The sequence below is a fragment of the Poecilia formosa genome, unplaced genomic scaffold (assembly GCF_000485575.1).
Source record: "Poecilia formosa unplaced genomic scaffold, Poecilia_formosa-5.1.2 Scaffold972, whole genome shotgun sequence".
In the NCBI taxonomy this organism is placed as follows: domain Eukaryota; kingdom Metazoa; phylum Chordata; class Actinopteri; order Cyprinodontiformes; family Poeciliidae; genus Poecilia; species Poecilia formosa.
Window position 1 is genome coordinate 16,767 of NW_006800911.1, and position 20,615 is coordinate 37,381.

The window sequence follows — 20,615 nt, forward strand, 5'->3', positions numbered from 1 at the left end:
CAGACTTCCCTTGCTGGGAGGCAGTCTGCAGACCTGTGAGTCTGAATGAATTGGTCACTCAGTTGCATGAAATGTAATAAACCATCGTCGGACTCGGCTGAAGTTTCTCTCACATCGAGTCGCTGTCAGGAACAAACCTCTGGCTGGTTTGGTCACCTAAACACAACAACTCAGTTTTTCAGTGTCTCTGATAAACAGCCAGGTTGGATTTAAACTAAATGTTTCTCCTGAACTTTAAAAATGCATCTGTGACCAGAGGCCGTTTCTAAAGTTGAGTCAGAAATTACCAGAATAATTTAAATAGAGATAATAATCATTTACGTCACATTTTCAAATTTCAATGAAGAAATCCAAAGTGAACGAAATGAAAAATGATTTTTGAAACTTTCCAGCTGCGTCGTTTTATCTTCCAGATGTCTTTCAGTGAATCAGTGAGCAGAGCCTCAATCTGCAGCTTCACTTTGAAATGTTTCTGTTCGGTGGGATTTTCTGACCATTTTGTGCAGAAAACCCAAAATCCTGCAGCCAGGCATCTGGACTTCATTCAGAAATGTAAACATTTAGTTTTGACTAAATACAGATTTCTTAATAGTTAAAATGTAGTGGTCTAGTCAAAGCTCATTTTTAGATATCTGGAAAGTAATTGCAGATAGTCAGCTGAAAGTAATTGTGTGGTACAACAGCTTGCCATAGGTGGGACTCGTTTCCAGATCGTTTAAATGTGTGAAGAAACGCACCGGCCTTGTTCCACTGGGAGCCATGATGCTGCGGGCCGCAGGTCAACCGGGGGTCAAACAAGAGGCAGGAGGCAGTGCCTCTACTGAATGAAGAGGTCAGAGGTCACAGAGCTAATTAGACAGTGAATGATGGGGATCTCAGGGATAAATTAGCTGAGATAATCCCATGATGCAACAGCTGATTAAAGTTTCATGGTTTTAACTTTTAAACTTGTATGTTAAATAAAAACTGTTCTGCTCTGCATCATGTTTGGTGCTTCAGTTTGAAAAATCAATGAAAATGTTTCATTTACGTCCAGAAAGAAAAGAGATGAGAGGAAACGAAGCTGCTTCCCAGAATCAGCTGCAGCTGAATGTGATGGTTTCATGTCAGCGGAGCCACCTGGACGATGTGGATCCGTCCAGCTGAAAGCCTCGGCGCCGTTACGTAAAAAGCAGAGGAACTCAGAACCACATGCCGAGTCTGCACATTCACTGCTCCCCTCATATTAATATTAATGCACTGATTCCTGTTCAGATGTGTTCAGGCACCGCAGGATGTCATGTCCAAAAAACCAAGATGGAGTCAACCCAGGGCAGGAACTGAAATAAATTAAAAACGAGACACCATAGAAACCAAGAACAAACAGACGAGTTTAAAACCGATGAGGGCCAACAGCAGAAACCAGAGTCATTCATGCTGCAGGGTTCACACCAGGACCCGGGAGGTGAATCTGGACCCGGGAGGCCGGTCAACAGTTCTGGATCTTTAAATAGAGCAGAACTGACCTACAGCCAGAGTTTGGTAGTAACTAGTTACATTTACTTAGTTACTGGAGAAACTTTTTACCAAATTCTTCTTACTTGAGTATAAATGTTTGAAGTTTTATTTGAGTACCATTCTTAGTTACTCTGCCCATTTCTGCTTATAAGTGACTTTCAGAAACAAACAGGTTCGTGTCAGTAATGTCTTACTGCTGCTAAAAATGTTTATTTCACTCATAAGTAATTTTCTCTGTTTTAACTGAAATAATCTGCCATTAGAACAGATTATTTATTTCTCCCTTTGATTCTTTTTTGTTCTGACGGTTTGACTTCATGTCCCGTTTATGTTATTAGATATCAGTGAGACACAATTACAGTTCAACTGCTGCATGCTGTAACTTTTAGAAGCATTTGCCTCTTTACATATGAGGCAAACACACATAATGTAATATTAATGTTTGATGAAAACATTCATTTTTCTCAAATATTAATGAATTATTGACTGAAAACTGACTCCTGTGCTGAAAAGTTACCTGTAAGAGACTTTGGTCATATTTGAAGTGAATATAAAACCGCTTTATGAGTTTTGGTGTGCAGCAGCAGCAGCAGCCTGCAGCAGCAGCAGCAGCAGCAGCAGCAGCCTGCAGCATGCTTCATGCTGCAGCTCTGCACTTTCTGAGCTGCTGCAGCCGCTCTGTCTCTCTGCCGCCTGCTGCCCTGCAGGAGCCGTGATGGTAATGAAGACAAGCTCAGACTCTGTAACCTCTCAGCAGAAACGCTCAGCCTGCCAATTTGGCTCTTTCTACTTAAAATCCCCAATTAGCTGCATTAATAATTCATGAGGTGTTTGCAACCTGATGGATCGTCTGGAAACGGTTTATTAAGACCTGAATATTTGTTACTCGTTTAATAAAGTCTCTTGGTTTCAGGTTCTCACTGCACAGACATTTTCATCACGTTTTAAGTGATTGTTTTCTCATTCCTGCAGAAAGTGCAGCCAGTCAGTTTGTGCCGCTTTGTGCTGCAGCTTTGCTTCCTGACATTAGCATCTCTTTGCCTTTGCACGTATGTTTGTTTGTTCTGGTTTCATGAATTATGGAGTTTTCCTGTCTGGAACCAGGAACGCTCTGCTGAATGTCCGTCTGTCTGAACTGCCGTCAGCCTCTTGCATTTTGATTTCCTGCCTGATTTTATCGGCAGGTTATTTTCTGTATTTGGTGGCGTTAGCGCCGCCGCTTAGATTCGGTCCCATCGGGTCAAAATCTACAGCAGTTGAGCCACAAACTGACGGTTTCCTCCAGAACCTTCTGGATTTGCGGTTCTGACAGCAAGTCGTTCCGGTTCTGATGCTGCAAAGCAGCCCAGACCATCACAGTGCCACTGCCGTGTCTGAACCCTGGTGGTGGTTTTACAGCAGAAACATCAGGACTAAAAGATACATATTTACCCAAAAGCCCAGAAGCTTCAAAGTTTATAAATAATATCCAAAGTCATGACGGTAAAAAAAATCTGATCAAAACAATTCAGTAAATTTTTCTCTCTAAAACCCTTAGTTCCTGTTAAATCCTGAGAAATGAAGATACAGCATAAATGTATTTTAATAGTCTGATGTTAGTCAGGTTGAATCCACCATCACATCGTTATCATGTCTGTGGAGTCCGGTCCTGATCAGCTGCTGAAAGCTGCGAAATGTTTCATGATGTGAATCTTTGCTGCCATTTTAACGTTTCCGTCCTTCGCTCCATAAATTGGCCTGAAAGGTGAAACAGCCTCAGAGGCAGAATCGCCTCCCACTCGTTTCCAGAGGTGATCCGTCTAACAGCGTCAGCTCTGTTAGACGGATCATGAATCGAATGGAAATAGAAACACGGCAGTTTAAAATAACCGTCGTGTGGCAGCGACCGGGAGCTTCTGTCACTTTATGAAATAAATGATGAGGCTGAAAATGACTGAGGAAGAGTTTGGCAGGCAGAGAAAATAAATCCAGTTTCCTGTCTGACTCTTTACTCCAGATTAAATGGAAATAAAGCTGTAAACAATAAAAACATGAAGATATTAGAACAGTTCTCCTGATCAGCTGAGCTACGCTATAAAATAAATAAACTGAAAATAAAACTGATAAAATAAAATTAGGTCCGCTACACTGAGACATCAAGATTTTACGAAGCTAAGCTAAAGTGTTAGCCAAGCTAACCCAAGTGGAAGAGATGTTACTATAAGCTAAACTGAAACACAGCAAACCTCAGAAGGCTAAACTACGATACGCTAAGGTATAAGCTAAAATAAGATAATCTGGGCTAATTTCAGATAAACTAAAATAATCTGGAATATGATAAACCTTGGAAAGCTAAACTTTGCCAAAGCAAGGATTAAGCCAGAGTAAACTAAGTAAATATAATATGAGTTAGTTTCAGATAAACTCAGATTAAAAAAAAAAAACGTTCAGGCATTAAGGCTAAGAAATGATATGCTAAGAGATTAGCTAAGCTAAACTAAGCAAAGATAAAATTAGCTAATTTAAGCTAGATAAACTGAGCTAAACTAGATCACCATTGGAAAAGGTCAGGGGTCAAGTAAATACAATAAATTAAGATTATTTGTCATCAAGTTTGAATTTAAAAAGATGAACAGAAAAATCTCTAAACGTTGGAATCTGAAGAGGGAAAGTCGCAGGTTTCTCCAAAAGCAGGAAAAAACTGCTGAGTTACTCAAGTTTTAAAATCTTCCATAGTTAAAGTAACTAAACTGACCTGAGCATGAAGCGGCCATGTTTGATTGGAAAAGCAGTGAAAACATTATAGTTAGCTGGAATTGCTAACAGTAGTTAGCCGGTCCGTTTGGCGTTCACATTCAAACCAAACCCAGACCGAGGTTTGTAGGACAAGAGGTCAGAGGTCGGCTAGCGTTCACACCTCACCAACTGAACCGGACTTTGACTAGGCAGGTGGACTGGAGTCGGGCTGAAGTGGACTGGGCTGGTGGAGAGCTAGCTTAGTGTTTCCCAGCCCTGGTCCTCAAGGCCCACTGTCCTACATGAGGTTTCCCTGCTTTAATGTGCCTGGTTCAACTAATTGCCGTTCAGCAAACGCCTGTTAATCAGTCATCGATTGAAATCACCTGGTCTAAAGCAAAGAAACACCTAAAACATGCAGGGCAGTGAGCCTAAAGGACCAGGCTGGGAAACACTGCATTGACCTGCTCATCAAAAGTTACACCGCTGCCAGAAAATCACTTGCAGGTTCCTGTGAATCTAAGAAGGGATCAAACTCCAGACTGACACCAAAACGTTCTGGGAGCACCAGGAAGGGCAGCAGCACAAAGCATGTTGTGTTTTAGCTTACAGCATGGTTACATGTCTTCTGCTGAAGAGACAGAAATGAATAAGGAAGTGGAGAAACTCTGGACACTGAAGAAGAACCTGGAGAAGAAATCCTTCAGTCTGCCTGACCTCAGAGAGTTTTCTTCAGAGCAGAGTGACTACGGTATTTATAGCAGTGGGTAGGAGAGGAAAACCTCAGATTTGTGTCCAAACGGGCCGTGAGAAAAGTCTGGCTGTGAAAACATAAAGTGCTGGTTCCAGTGAAGGACGGCGGCTCTGAGTGAAACCACATCAGCAGCGGGCCGGAGGCTGGACGCTGCGGACGCTCACTGACCTTGGAAGGTTTATCTGTTTTTATTTTGGCGTCAGTCCATTTATCGCCTGGCTGGTCGGGCTGCGGAGCGGCGACTGCAGCTCGGTTGGTTTGGGGTTTCAGGCGGCTGCAGGGGAGAAACTCTGCAGATTTGATTCACTGGGAGGGAATGGAGGAGGAATCAGGAGATATGAGAGGAAATGTGGTGTGGATGTTGTTATGTGAGCTGAATGTGATTTTACTCTGACCGGAGGGGAGCATGTGGTCACAGACTCATATTCTGCTTCTGAAATATCACCCAAAACATCACAGTCTGTAAAATACTCACAAACCTTTTACATGTCTTCGTTTGCTCTCCCTGTGAAGGTACTGGAAGTTATTAAGAACAATAATTCATAAGATTCATCACTTTCTGTCAGACGGCCTGAAAGTCCAGAATAAATCAGCAGGATGTGGTTTTCACTGACCGACCCGTGTCTGTTTCCTGACAGTCACTGGTCACGTTTTCTTCCAGAACCTCGTCCTGTCTGGGTTTGATCTGACATTATCAGAAACATTTCCATCTTCCAACATCGTCTGTGGCTGAATCAGAAAATGTCTTGAGTTTGAGCCGAGATTTCCAGAACTCGTCCTGCTGCTACCTGTTGGCCCAAACTCAGGTTGGGTCAATAAGGCAGCCAGCAGTCGCTGGGTAGACCAGAGGATCGATCATCTGCTGAAGCTGATCTAACCGTCCCGCTGGGAGAATCGCTGTGCACCAGGAAGGAAGGACTGGACCTGGAGGACCGACGACCCAAACGCAGCAGCCCGTCCGTTTCTGGGTTCCTGTGAGATTCTGCTGCTGCAGCCAGAAGATGAGCTGATGAGGACAGACAACCTGGGCTCAGACACCAGGTGAGATTACTGCAACAACTGGAGCAGAACCAGGTGAGCAGCCGGGCCAAAGGTTACCCTAACCTCTAACCCCTAAACCCTAACAGGTGTCATCATGCTACATAATCTGAGAAATCCAGACTCAGAATCACTGATGAGCCTAAAGCCAGCAGCAGGTAGACAGGTGAGAGGAGAGCAGTCTCCACCCACTGGTCACATGATCAGTGTTTGTTTCCTCCTGCCTGCTGATGTGGAGCAGCTTTTATCCAAACTGGAGAGGCATGGAAAGGCTGTGTAAAAAAGTCAGTGCACTCCCGCTGCTTCCCAAAGGGAAAGTAGAAACCAGTGGACTGGTTTCATTGGTTCCGTCCGGAGCCTTTTGTTCATGTTTCTGGTGAATCTGACGTACCGTCACTAACAGCATAAATGGTTTTAAACTGAACTGCACCAGCAGGAGATGAAACCTAAAGGCGAACCCGTCCAGTTCTGTGGCATTTAAACCCATTTATTTAGATTTTTAGTTATTTATGGTCCGGGAACTGTTTCTAAAAATGACATCATGTCTCCCGGTGCACCGCCTTGCCTCGACCAGCAGAGGCCGCTGCGCCGCCTGGACGCTGACGTCATGTGACGTACAAGGAAGAGTGAAAACAGCACAACAAACCAGCAGGCAGCTAACCTCCGTTAAACTGGAGGTTACCAGGAGGAGCTGGACCCAGCTGCAGTTCGGCGGTTCGGTTCGGAAACGACAGGAAAGGTGAGTCAGAACCATGTGATCCATTACTTGTTAGCCTGTTGCCATAACTCTCATTTTGACCGTTTTTACGCTCATCAGTACTCAGGTCACGTGTTTAAGATCCATTTAAATTGAAGCTAATTTAAAGGATTAAATCCAAAATGTTCCGCCTCAGCGGACTCATATTTTCCATCCATAATCTGTTATTTTAATCTGTCGGGATGATGCAGATCATGTCAGCACAGGAACCGAACTGTGTAGAAAATACTCCGTCTAATGTGTGTTCGGCTACATGATCAGCAGAACCGGGAAGTTCTGGTTTTCTTCATGGACTCTGGTTCCGGCTCAGCTGGCTGCAAGAAGTTCTCTCTGCTCACTTTCAGTTCCTCTGGGAGCTGCTTTCATTTCGGTCCCCATCCCAGACCTTCCTCTGACGTCACCAACACCTCCAAGAAGCTCCTCCCCCTCTTTCTCCTCCTCTATCTCCTCCTCTGTCCCCCTCTATATCCTCCGTCCTCCTCTATCTCCTCTTCTGTCCCCCTCTATCTCCTCCGTCCTCCTCCCACATCGTCTGTCCAACATCCTGAGCGTCTCCTTCTGCAGGACGTCCATCTGGAGGCCCAGATTTTACTGGTTGGGACAAATATGGGCAGATCTGATAGATGGTTGGACAGACAGATCTGTCCAACCAACAATTTGTCCATCTTTTTTGACCATCTGTCCATCTTTTTGTCCATCCATGTTGAAGTTTGAACTGAGCTCTGACACCTGTCTCAGAGGACGGAGATGTTTGGTCATGTGGACATGTCTGCTGCGTCCCACTGATTTTATAATCTTCATTTCTGTTAATGCTGTAGCTAAATTAGAGGGAGACGTCTCCGGGCCGGTCCAATGTCCTCCGGCTGTCCCCCCCAGTCCCCGGCCGTAGCGAAGACGGAGGTAGCGGTGGAGGGAGAGTGCCCCCTGCTGGCCGCCACGTTCGCCTACTGGGACAACATCCTGGGGCCGCGCGTGCGCCACATGTGGGCGCCGCGCGGCGAGCAGCCGATGGCGCTGAGCGACGGCGAGGTCACCTTCCTGGCCAACCACACGCTGAACGGAGAGATCCTGCGCAGCGCCGAGTGCGGCGCCGTGGACGTCAAGTTCTTCGTCCTGGCAGAGAAAGGTGTCATCATCGTGTCTTTGATCTTTGACGGCGAGCTGAAGGGTGACAAGAACACGTGCGCCCTGTCCGTCATCCTGCCGCAGACCGAGCTGGCCTTCTACCTGCCGCTGCACGCCGCCTGCGTGGAGCGGCTCACACACGGCATCCGCAAGGGACGCATCTGGATGCAGAAGGTTTGGAGAGAGCTATAGTGCTAGCTGCCTGTAAATACTGTGCTGTTTTAGCGCTTTAGCGTCAACTTCAGCTCAATACCATGTTACTCGTCTCTGAGTCGATGTTAAGTTTCTCTCCATCGTCCATAAACCGGGTCAGAACCAGGTCGCTGTGTGAAGCTCATGGTTTCTTGCTCCCTCTAACGTTCAGGGCTACAACATCATCTCAGTGCTGAGCCTGGAGATTGCCCCCATCATGGAGCTGCTGGCCTCCATGAAGTCTCACTGCGTGCCTGAGGAAATAGACGTAAGCTGAGATCTGCTGCTTGGTTTTATTTTCTAGCATTTAAATCAGGTTTTCTCTGATCTGGACGGTTTGTTTCCTGCGAAGCAGATTAGAGACACCGTGCTAAACGATGACGACATCGGGGACAGCTGCCATGAGGGCTTCCTCCACAAGTAAGCAGGCTGCCTCAGCCCAATGGAGACAGATGACGAACAATGGTCGTTTAACACCCGTCAGTCGCCTGATGATGAGCGATGGCGCTTTCCTACCTCGGCTTCTCCCCAGAGAAACCGAGACGGAGGATTCACCCGCTAGTGAGCAGGAGGGCAGCTTTACAGCTTTAAATGGGCACAGCTGAGAGGATTTGTGGGCTCGGCCTCCTGTGATGATTTAAAAAGTCATTTCAAAGCGTCTTTTAGCTCCAGACTGGCATTAACAGCAGGACAAGACCAAATATGTGACCGTAGGAGACCAGCCTGAGATGACTTGTTCCTTTGCTCCGTACGTCCAGATCCCCAGACTCACTGACTGCAGTTAGGACTGTAGAATGGTTCATTTGATCAGCAGAGCTAATTGGATACTAACTGGCTCTAATTTTTAAGCATTTGTTTTCCAGAGCCATCAGCTCCCATCTGCAGACGTGCGGCTGTTCCGTCGTGGTCGGAAGCAACCCAGAGAAAGTAAACAAGGTGGGTTTACTGGAACCAGCCACAGCACCGGGCTCACCCTTACTAACCTGCTAACAACACAGCTAATTTAAATACCATGTTAGTGTGGGACCTTACTGCTAGCTTCTGCTAAACATAATTTTAGAATAGCACTAGCCTTTGCTAACTATCATGTTATCGAGTGCTTTGGCATTAGCTTTTGTGAAATGCTATGTTAGTATAGCGCTTTAGTGTTAGCTTCTGCTAAACACCATCTTAGAATAGCCCTTCAGTTGTAGCTTACACAAAATACTATGTTGGTAAAATACTTTAGGGTTAGCCTCCACCAAATGCTATTTTGGTATAGCGCTTTATTGCTAGCTTTCACAGTGTAAGTGTAGCACATTAGTAGAAGTATTATGTATGACTGGTGCCTTAGCATAGCACAGCTAGCTTTTTAGTTAGCAGTGCTGTGTAAACCTGATGAGAAGCTCATGCTGCAGTTTGTCCCTCTGAATATGAAAGTTTATTCTGAGCTAATCAGCTGCTTTAATGGCTCCAAACAGCAAAAATGAGAACGCTGACAGTGTGAAACGTTGTTCTGCTGATGCTAGCACATATCCTAGCAGCCGAGCCAAACTGGACCCAGGTGGTTCTGGATGGATCTGGAGACTTAAAAACCTCTGAGTGGATATTCCTCCAGTTTTCTGAGGTTCTGCTCGTGTGTCGCCAGATCGTCCGGACGCTCTGCCTGTTCTTGACTCCAGCTGAGAGGAAGTGTTCCCGCCTCTGCCGGGCCAGCTCCTCCTTCAAGTACGACACGGGTCTGTTCGTCCAGGGACTCCTGAAGGTATCTGCCGGCGCCGCGTGGTTCTGCGGGTCCGCTTTGACCCGCTGTCTGACGCTGCCGCTCTCTGCTTCCAGGACTCCACCGGCAGCTTCGTGCTGCCGTTCCGCCAGGTGCTGTATGCGCCGTACCCGACCACGCACATCGACGTGGACATCAACACCGTGAAGCAGATGCCGCCGTGCCACGAACACACCTTCAACCAGCGGCGCTACATGCGCTCTGAGCTCAACGCGCTGTGGAAGACCGACAGCGAGGACGACATCCCGCCGGAAACCGTGATCTACACAGACGAAACCTTCACCCCGGACCTGTAAGCTCACCCTAAGCCCCGCCCCCGGGTGTTTATTTGATAGGCAACCAATGAGATGTTCCTCCTTCATTTCCCAGGAACATCTTCCAGGATGTCCTGCATACCGACACGTTGGTCAGATCCTTCATAGACGAGGTGAGAAGTTTAACCCTGTAATTCTCAGACTGGAGGGTTTAGCTGAAAAACATAAACTTTTTCTAACGGTTGATATCCATAATTATTGATTAGTCTTTTCTTTTAAATATCTGAAGTATAGCCACAGTTTTCATTTCACGCCATCATTTTTATTGAGGAGTTATGAAGCACGATGGAGAAACACGAAACTGCTGCTGCAAGTTAGTCAGCAGGCTGTTGCTAGGAAACCAAAGAGTGAGTGAGTTGGTTGATTCCACCAACCTAGCTTATCTTGCTATGAGAGGTTGAGCGGTTCTTTCCTCTGCCTACATCTCCCAGAATGCTGTGCGGTTCTGGATTGGAGTTCACTGAATATTTTATATATTGAATATTGTATCAGATTTACTATCTATTGATACTGATCACACGTCCATCCATGTTCTTCCGGCCTTTTCCCATTGGGGTCAGAAGGGGTGCTGGTCTCCAGCTGTCAACAGGTGAGAGGCGGGGTCACCTGGACAGGTCACCAGTCCATCACCAGGGCAACACAGAGACAGACAGGACAAACAACCATGCACACACACTCACACCTAAGAAAAATTTAGAGAGACCAATAAACCTGACAGTCATGTTTTTGGACTGTGGGAGGAAGAATCCACCATACACAAGGGGAACATGCTAACGCCATGCTAACGCCTTGCTGCAAAGCAACAGTGCTGCCAATTGCTCCACTGTCACAATAGACGTAATCACATTTCTATTGTGACATATATTACTATTAATTGATTGAAATTAACTGTAGTTGATCAAATAAATTTAACCTGCAGGAGTCAGAAACCATGTTTCCTCCAGAAAACCAACTAACCCGGTATTTAGCTAGGTGGCATTTAGCTTAGTGGTAGTTAGCTTACCCGGGAAAGGTAATTTTATTGCCTGCTCTAATCGCCATGGCAACACCGGCCTGACCTGTTGTGAAGGGCAGGAAGCAGAAGCTGCTGCCAAGCGAACAGAAACGGTTTGATGTGTTGAACTGAATAATTGAGGTGCTGCTGCGGCTTTCCTCCAGGTGTTCCTGCTGAAGCCCGGCCTGGCCCTGAGGAGCGCCTACCTGGCCCAGTTCCTGCTGCTGCTGCACCGCAAGGCGCTCACGCTGCTCAAGTACATCGAGGACGAGACGTAAGGGGCCGCACGGTGGGGGCAGCATCATGCTGCGGGCATGCCTGAAACCCGGCAGGACGATGATCTCTGACCGGGGGTCCAAAGTGCGGTTCGTGGGCCATTTGTGGCCCTTAGGCTGATGTTTTTGCGACCCAATCCAGATTTGTTCCCCAGCATCTGAAGTCGTAAATAAAAACCTTTTGGTTTTAAATCAGGACAAACGGATCAGAAACAAACATGAATCTGTCACCAGTAGAAATTATTGATCTTTAGTTATTGAATATGTATCAAACCGAGCGGGCCTCTGTTCACAGGCAGAAAGGGAAGAAGCCGTTCCGGGCCCTCCGGAACCTGAAGGCGGACCTGGACCTGAAGGCCGAGGGGGACCTGAACATCGTCATGGCGATGGCCGAGAAACTGAGGGCGGGGCTTCACTCCTTCGTGTTCGGGAAGCCGTTCTACACCAGCATGCAGGAGAGAGACGTGCTCATGAGCTTCTGACCCCACCGGGTCCAACCGGGTCAGAACCGGGTTCGGAACCAGATTTAACTGGGTCGAACTGGGTCAGAACCGGGTCAGAACCGGGTTCGGAACCAGATTTAACTGGGTCGAACCGGGTCAGAACCGGGTTCAGAACCAACTGGGTCAGAACCGGGTTCAGAACCAGATTTAACCGGGTCGAACCGGGTTCGGAACCAGATTTAACTGGGTCAAACCGGGTCAGAACCGGGTTCGGAACCAGATTTAACAGATTTAACTGGGTTGAACCGGGTCAGAACCGGGTTCGGAACCAGATTTAACTGGGTCGAACCGGGTCAGAACCGGGTTCAGAACCAACTGGGTCAGAACCGGGTTCAGAACCAGATTTAACCGGGTCGAACCGGGTTCGGAACCAGATTTAACTGGGTCGGACCGGGTTCTGGTCCAGTTTTTGGACCGCTGGTCCTAACTGAAGTTGTTGACTTCCTTTGTCTCCAGGAACCAGAACTCAGTCTGATAACTTGGATTTAAACTGATATTTATTTTAAATGTGCTGAAGTTGTGAGACAACTGGAGCTTTTTAATATTTTATAGTCATGAATAATTTAAATTATGACGAGTTATTAAACTCCGGCTCAACTCTGAGCCAAAAATTTAAAGTTTATAGAAGATAAATCAGCAAATCTGCTGAGATGTAAAGCTTCACGGTCTGTTCTGCCTTTGTCTGATTGGCTGTCAGGGTTCTCTGCCTTTCTCTGATTGGCTGTCGGGGTTCTCTGCCTTTCTTTGATTGGCTGTTTTATGTAGTTTTATTTTTCGATCTTTTTCTCAACTGTTTCTGTTTTCTGCACATCAGCTAGAAACGTTTCAGAAATAAAAGTTAAAACATCTGAACTGTTTCCTTCCTTTGTAGCTGAACTGAATCCATACATCCAACCAACCAGCCTTTCAGTCATTTAATTTTTTAACTTTTCTCCAGTTCAGTCCTCACTGGTTGTGGTTTCCACACAGAACAAGAATCTCTGAATGTAGAATTCCAGTTAGAGGTTAAAACATAAAACTCATCAGTAATGAAACTGCAGATTTCCCATCATCCCTGGCGGTCAGGAAGATTTGCATGAATCAGGATTTTCTGAGGATTAAAGATGGCAGAATATGAACCCGGTGTCCCTAAAGAGCCGCGTTAAAAGCACCTCACCTTCCATAACAGCTTGAGTATAATTACATTTCCTCTGAGATCCTTCAGTGCTGCATATTTAAACTAAGACGAGCTGCTAATTATATAGAAAGTCTGCAGCAGCGACGTCCTTCAGGAGTTCAGCAGGCAGAAAGCTGCTAATGCTGTTAGCGTTGCTCAGAGCCGGACATCCGTCTGTCCGTCAGGGAGCTGGCCGGGTCTGAAGGACAACTTTGCTGCTTACAAGCTTAACAAACACCCAGGAGGGTTAGCAAACAAACAGCAGCTCTAAGTCCTCCTGCTGATGGACAGCCCAAAGATGGCGCCCAAATGCATTTAGGAGAATTTAAACTTCCTCGGGGGACAGCAGCCTCAGCCTGGTACAGAGAAAACACTTATTAATTAAAGCACTAAGTTCAGGTTGTGATTCAGATTAGTTTAAAAAGTTTATCTAAGGAAAACCAGCAGAGGGTCGAGTCGCTGCAGCATTCTCCTGGACCAGCAGGGAGCGACAGAGGACAATCCCTCATTCTCAGCATGCATGCAGCGACAGCAGAGAGAAAAAACTGAGGCACTTCAGAGCACAACATCCATATTTTCAAAAGTAAATCACTAAAGACAGAAAATACTTGCTATATAATGAATACAGGAGTATATTGGTATCACTGCTGCCACCACCTGTTTTGGAGGGGAACTGTTGTTCCCCTCCAAAGGGGACTTTGCACGACTCTGGAACAAGCTATGCTAAATAACTAAAGTTACTTTAGTTATTTAGAAGATGATGAAATTATCTAGAATGAGTTTAAAATGTTTACAATAGTTTTGTACAGTTAGGATTTTAAAAATAAATATATTTCTAGAATAAAATAATCAGTTTACAAAATGTTATGTTTGAAATAAAGTCAAAATGCTAAGAAGAAAATTAAATTAACATTCAAAAAAACTAAAAACATCCTGATTAAGTTAAACTTTAGTTAAAGGTGTAATGTCTCACAAACATTAAATGTGTGGAATATTAATAAGGCTAATATTTATCATAAGGCTGAACAAAGTCAAAATCTGAAAAATAAAAACCAAAATTTTCTGAATATGTTCAAGTCAAAACCTTTATAAAAGAAGAATTTTCTGGAATAAGGTCAACTTGTCTGTAAATGAATTTCTTCACTTTGTAGATTAAATGAAAAATCTCCAGTGTTTACTCTTTAAATCACGTTTCTTTGAGGTTAAATATCAAAACAACCTTCCTTTAATCCCATCGTCCAAAAACGATCGCGTTAATAGGTAGAAAATCCGAAGTGAGCGTGGATTTAACCAAGCTTGTATTTGATTGGTTAACTTCTGAACGGCTACTTTTTCTTGATTGGCCAGTTGTGTGACAGCTCGGGTAAGAACAGGAAGAAACGCTCAGTGGCGTACAGCCGTGTAAATAGTGAACAGAGGATGCTAGGTGTGGAGTCCGACAGAAGGGCGGCTGCTGCTGGTTGACTGGAGCCAGGATGAGACCTCCTGCCGTACCAGGAGCTTTACGGTAGGCCGCTTTCAGTAATGGAGCTCGTTGTGTGTGGGAAGAACGGGAGAAGCCAGTAGGCGCGGCCTGCTTCGTTAGCAGGCTAGTGGCTAGCCCTATTGCTAACGATGTTGGAGAAACTTAAAAGCTGTGGAGCTGAAACGGAACCGCCAGGTGGTTCTGGACGGGTTCGCTGGGCTTTAGACTCACGTTTTTACTTGTGTCTTCATAAAATGCGCTGCATGTGGTTCGTTTTGGCTTGCAGTTCAGCAGAATAAGGAATTAGTCCAGAATTGGCGCTCTGGATGGAAATGTCAAGTTCATGTTTTTGTCTTGTTTACACCCAGTCTAGATATCAGAACTGTTTATATCCCGAACTGTCCGGTTCTGGTTCGGTCAGAGAGGCGGAGATCGGTCCAGAGAGCGCCGAAGTTGGCTTCTGAATCGCTGCTTCAGTAAAGGGCTGTTCCGCATATTTAAGCTGCCTTTAATCAGCTAAAATCTGAAATACTTGGACGGATCAAACCGGGGTGCATAATTCTACACTTCGAAACCCAATTCATGATTCATTTGTCTTTATTCTTTCTCTAAAATAAGTAAACAAATGACCATAGTGTTGAAATTGTGCTTTTTGTAATTTAAAAAACAATGTTTAATCCAGGCTTGGCTAGTGGTGAATATACACTGTAATCCAGTTATAGCAGCAGTACATATATGTGTTTTTACTCAAAAGTTAAAAACTAGCCTGTCCAAGAAATTACTCAAGATTTTAAAAAGTAATTGGTAAAGAAAAGCAACTAAAATAAATGAATACAAACAAATAATATAATTACAAAACAGATTTTAATGAGAAGAAACACTTTTTCATATTCATTCTTCCAATATAAACTTATGAAACTCACACTTGGTATATACAGTAGTGTATATATTTTAGAATAAGCTACTTTCAGAAATAATATATAGTCTTTACCATATTCAGAGATTTTACTGAAGATTTGTGATGTTTCATTACAGCGTAATGGCTCCATAAACATAAACACTGCTCCTGTAAAACATTTCCATGTGAAATAAACTTCTTCAGGGCGCCAGAGATCTGTGACTGGTCTCATTTAGCTGCACACAAACTGCATTTAATCATACTTCGAATTTACTGGTATCTTTTTTTAAACGCTCATGAACAAAACGATGTAGAAAATGGTTAAAAAAAATTCAACAATGTTGTCAGTTTTTTAAACATCACCAAACTAGAACTGATCAAAATTCTTATGATTTGAATAGATTTTTCACGATAAATGATCCATTTGAAACTCGTGGTTTAAAACCCTGAAATTGATCTGAACTAACCTAAAAACATCAGATCAGCTTGAATTGGTGTTTTTAAGGCTGAGTGATGAATTAAGGTTTGATCATTTTTAGTGTTTTAGATTTTAGTTCATCATCCAGCTTCCTGATGGAGTAAAATCAGACGCTAACTTCAGAGTACGTTACTGTAGGCCGAAGGTAACAGTTGTCAGTAAAACTGAAACGGTGAGTTTACCTGAGCTGACAGGTTACAGGTGAGTCACCAGAGCGGCACTTTATTCCGAAAAGCTTCAGAAGCTGAACGGGCCTTACAGGAAGCTCTACAAGGAAGTGACTGGGTCACTGACAGAGAAGGCAGCAGATTTTTCTAATACTAAATAAAAACATAAATTTCCTCTAGTAAAGATAAACACCAACAGGTAACAGATTTGGTAATGTGTTGAAAATTGATTATCAAATCTTGATAAATTTAACATCTAAAATCTGTTAAAGAATTTAAAAAGGGTACATTTTTCATCTGAAATGCAAAATATATATTTTTCGGATATTTTTGGCTTAATTATTGCTCTGAATAAATTAAATTTTTCAGCAGATTGTGTTTTTGAGTCTGTACACTCCAGTTAGCAATTTATTGATTACTAAATTAGTTGATCATTTCAGTAATAAATCTGATGGTCAGAAGTGAAAAACCTCCAAGAATGGTTCCTGCTTTACCATCATATAATCACTCATTCATTTATTATAGACTCATTAATACCCTGAAGTTTAATAAACTTCAAAGTATTAATTCTGAATATTCTGAGTATTAATTAATTAATTCAAGTCAATAAAGCATTGATTTGAATTAATTAATGTTTTTATGGTGTGTCAGAACCGACTCGATTTAATTCTCCTTTTTCAGCTTCGTCATCACATTGATTTCCTGTCTGAAGACACTTTGAGTCTTAAATAGGAAAGTAAAAATGGAAACAATGCTTTTAATTCATTAAAATCCCATGTTCAAACATTAAAGTCTCATAACAATTATTGGTACAACTAATAATAAAAACATAAAACTAAAGTAGTTTAACTTTCTACCTTCCTTTAAGTGGATATGAGTGTTTTTAGAAACTGCTCACTTGTAGACCTTCCTGTTTCTGTGGGGAAGAAATATGACGTGACACGGCAACCTGTCTCTCTGCAGCAGCATGTTGTCCTCTAAACGGGTAGAAATGAAAATAATCCCCAAAGCTCAGAGAACGTCATTAAAAATGTCTCATAATGACGCGGAGACGACCGCTGTCCTGCTCACCTTGTTACTCTTGGACAACTTTGATGTGTAACCATGGCAACAAGGTATTGTTTTCACAACCAGGAGCAGCTGATGAGCATCACAAATGACACCTGAACTCTGACCCCAAACCTCAGAGGAGTTGAAGTCCTGCCAACATGAACCATTTGTCCAAGCAGAACTGGACTCTTACTGGTCAGACTGGACTCGCACCGAGCTTCTGAGCAGCAAAGGCTCTGAAATGAGGAAACTCGTGTCCATTACCAGGCATGGTGGAGGATATGTGACGCTGGGGGCCTGGCACCCTGACTGGATGGGCCACCATCAGGTTCAGAAGCTCTGCAGTAGATGACTCAAGATGGACGCCATGGTCACAAAGGAAAATCTCTATCTAAAGTTTAAAATGTTTGATTCATACTTTGGTGTCAAATCATGCATAACTGGACCGACCCACAGAAATCATATTTACTGATAATTCTTTTATTTTTCAACATGGCCACCATAGCTGTCGTGGAAAATACATTTTTGCACAAAATTCACCAGTTAGACGGATGTTTGGTGTCAAATCACAGTCGGCGTATTTTGAACCATAAAACAACATTTTATATTTTCTTGCTCTTGTTTCCTTTTTCTGGTGGAAGTTTTTAAAAATGGCCGCCATGGTGGAAGAAAATATCAGCAGCCACAGCTGACCTAAAAGTTAGCTTCACTAATTCACTGTACAAGAATCTTAGCTATCCTAATGTTAAACTACTACATACATAAAACATTAGCTGAAGCTAATCCATAACTAATTAGCTTAAGCTAATGCTAACCGCTAAGTCATCTGTCTCTCTTCTTCTTCTCCTTCCAGCTGACTCGCTAACAGCAAAATCCTCAGTTTCTGATTCTGCTGCATTTTATCACTTTAAAGTTGAATGAACAGGATGACCAAAGAGGAAACATTTGATGAGACATAAAGTTATGAAAATGGGGAAAATTTTATGCAATAATTGGTTGAAAAGGCTCAAATGACAGCCATCTTGAAATTCAAGTGGCTAATGGGAAAGATGAAGAAAAGTACAACCTACTAGCATGCTGACGTTTATGCTTGTATCCATGACTGAAACTCATTCTTACAGTGATCAGCTGCTTTATGACTCAGTCGTTTCCATAATCCTGTCCAACTAGTCCAATCCAGGGGGTCAACAGGTGAAACGACACGAATCTGACCTAAAGTGAGGCGCTGCTTTGTTTCTCCAGCAGCCGTTCTCTGGTGCTGCTGATGTCGATCCTAAAAGCTGAAAACCTTCTTCTCTTTTTTTCTCCTCCCCACTTGGATTATGTTAGGTGTTGGAAATCAGATCCACAGGTAGAAACAGGACTTCATTGTTCCTCTAATAGCTTTAGCATCAGTCCTGCTTGCTATTTTTAAGGGAAGAAAGCTCATTTGGTGCATGTTTGCTTTGATTTGTAGTTTTCTGCTGCTGCCTGAGAGCCTGTAGCCATGGATGATCAAGGCTCTAACAATACCTCCTTCCTCAACTACGAGGATCTGGAGACCTACCTGAACCGGCACAACTCCAAGTTCATCTGGCTGCTCGTTGGTAAGAGACTCATTGCAACCTTTATGGAAAATATTACACCTTTAAAATGCTCCTTTAAAGGTGCAACTGCTTCTGTAACTAGACTTACAGAAGCAGTTCCTAGCAAAAGCATTCACAGCTGTTTAATTGGACTGGACAGTGAGCCGCTGTTAGCTTAGCGGCCGGCGCATTAGCAGTGAGCCGCTGTTAGCTTAGCGTCCGGCGCATTAGCAGTGAGCTGCTGTTAGCTTAGGGGCCGGCGCATTAGCAGTGTGCTGCCGTTAGCTTAGGGGCCGGCGCGTTAGCAGTGAGCTGCTGTTAGCTTAGCGGCCGGCGGTGAGGTGTGTGGTGTGACTGATGTCGTGTTTTCCTTGTTTCAGCCACCATTCTGTCCTGTGGATGGATCATCTATTTAACCTATTACAACTCTCGCAACATCGGCCTCTTCCTCACCCTCATCATCAACCGACTTTACAAGGGAGGCTACATTCACATCGGTACGTTGGACAGGAAATGGCTCCGGCTGGAGGAAAGCATAGGCCCAGACCAACTTCCTGTTTCTGAGAAGCACTTCCTGTTTGCTGTCACAACATGTTGGGATAATATGACCTGAGGAGCTGCTGATGTGTTTATGTATTTAAAGGGCCGGCATCATGTAAAATCAACTTGTCTCGCATTGTGTTATTCCTTCATCTATAGCATTCCTGCAGTGTTGCTTGGAGAGATCCTTTAATCTCCATGGCAACCGTTCAGCTGCATTACTCCTGGGTGAACCCAGCTCCGCCTTTGAGACTATATATATATATATATATATATATATATATATATATATATGTATATATATATATTTTTTTTCCAATATTTCTTCTAACAGTCACTCGTTATGACAGTTTAACATGCGAAAGATAACCTGTGAATAAATTAAGCTCCTCTTTCTTCTCCCAGTGCTAACTAGAAACAACCAATCAGAGCCAGGAGGGGGGTCTTAGTGCTGTCAATCATGCTTGTGAAGAAGCTAATGGAAGCTAAAGCCGGTCCAGAGACCTGTTTTAATTTTATGTTCTGGGACGGGCAGAGATTGGCTTCCTGCTGCAGAACCGGGTCAGGAGCCGTTGGGTTTCCAGGTGGCCTCTCTGTGTGGTTGTCATGGTAACCTGATGTTTGTCGCTCCGCAGGTTCGTTCTCCTTCTCTGTGCTGTCGGGGAAAGTCATGTTCAGAGACGTTTACTACATCAACCAGGACATGTCCATCAGGTCACCTGATCTCTGCTGCTGCTCTTTATCTCTCCGTCTCCATGGCGACCACGCCTCCTCCTCATTGGCTGCTCTCTGTGTTGCAGGATCCAGGATGGCTTCCTCATATTTCGCTGGTGGAAAATGTATAACCCAAAACAAAAGCAGCATGGTGAGTTCAGCTGCTGAAATGTTCACACATAAACAATCATTTAATCACTAAGTGAATTACAGTAAGCTTAATAATTTCCATTCTGATCAATATTTGAAGGATGCTTTTGTTTACAGAAACATCATAATCTATTTTATTGTTTTGGTTGGAAGTGGTTTTTATTTCAGTTATTTATAATTATGAAATTTTGATTTATTTTAATAACAATAAATTCCCATTAATGATGGTTAAAAATCCCTAAAACTCAGGATTATATTTGACTATTTTTCATCACTGTTTGTTTTTATAACGGACCATCAGAGTCCCCTGGGTGTCCTCTGGATGTCCCCTGCATGTCCTCAGTTTCTGTTTTCTCGCTGTCAGATCCCAAAGCGGAGACGAGGCTGTTTGGGACGGTGAACGGCTTCGAGTTCCACGTCTACAACCGGACCGACCTTTACGCCCGGCTGCAGGAGACGTTCGGCCTGGAGCCCACGCTGCTGAGCGCCCGGCGGGACGAGGAGAG

General features: G+C 44.0%; 2 protein-coding genes across 3 annotated transcripts in view; both read left to right on the top strand.

The window, feature by feature from the left end:
• The first annotated feature begins 6,604 nt into the window (after positions 1-6,604).
• On the top strand, positions 6,605-12,697 carry c9orf72 (C9orf72-SMCR8 complex subunit). Of its 2 annotated transcripts, none has more exons than XM_016667245.1 (11): positions 6,605-6,743; positions 7,580-8,060; positions 8,251-8,346; positions 8,431-8,498; positions 8,942-9,014; positions 9,706-9,822; positions 9,897-10,132; positions 10,210-10,267; positions 11,313-11,422; positions 11,719-11,908; positions 12,214-12,697. In XM_016667245.1, the coding sequence occupies exons 2-10, from the start codon at positions 7,614-7,616 to the stop codon at positions 11,903-11,905; spliced, it is 1,392 nt and encodes a 463-aa protein (XP_016522731.1). In that variant the 5' UTR covers positions 6,605-6,743; positions 7,580-7,613; the 3' UTR covers positions 11,906-11,908; positions 12,214-12,697. The 2 variants fall into 2 exon arrangements, with proteins under 2 accessions (XP_016522731.1, XP_016522732.1); XM_016667246.1 differs by lacking the exon at positions 12,214-12,697 and adding an exon at positions 12,053-12,187 and having other exon boundaries at positions 11,719-11,917.
• Positions 12,698-14,309: 1,612 nt separating this feature from the next.
• Positions 14,310-20,615, top strand: part of LOC103132255 (uncharacterized protein KIAA1109-like) — an 18,912-nt gene continuing 12,606 nt past the window's right edge. Inside the window, exons 1-5 of the mRNA XM_007544025.2 lie at positions 14,310-14,589; positions 18,597-18,726; positions 19,086-19,202; positions 19,881-19,959; positions 20,046-20,110. Of these exons, the coding sequence (XP_007544087.2) occupies positions 18,627-18,726; positions 19,086-19,202; positions 19,881-19,959; positions 20,046-20,110 (361 nt within the window). The 5' untranslated portion in view covers positions 14,310-14,589; positions 18,597-18,626. The remainder of the gene's footprint in view (positions 14,590-18,596; positions 18,727-19,085; positions 19,203-19,880; positions 19,960-20,045; positions 20,111-20,615) is intronic.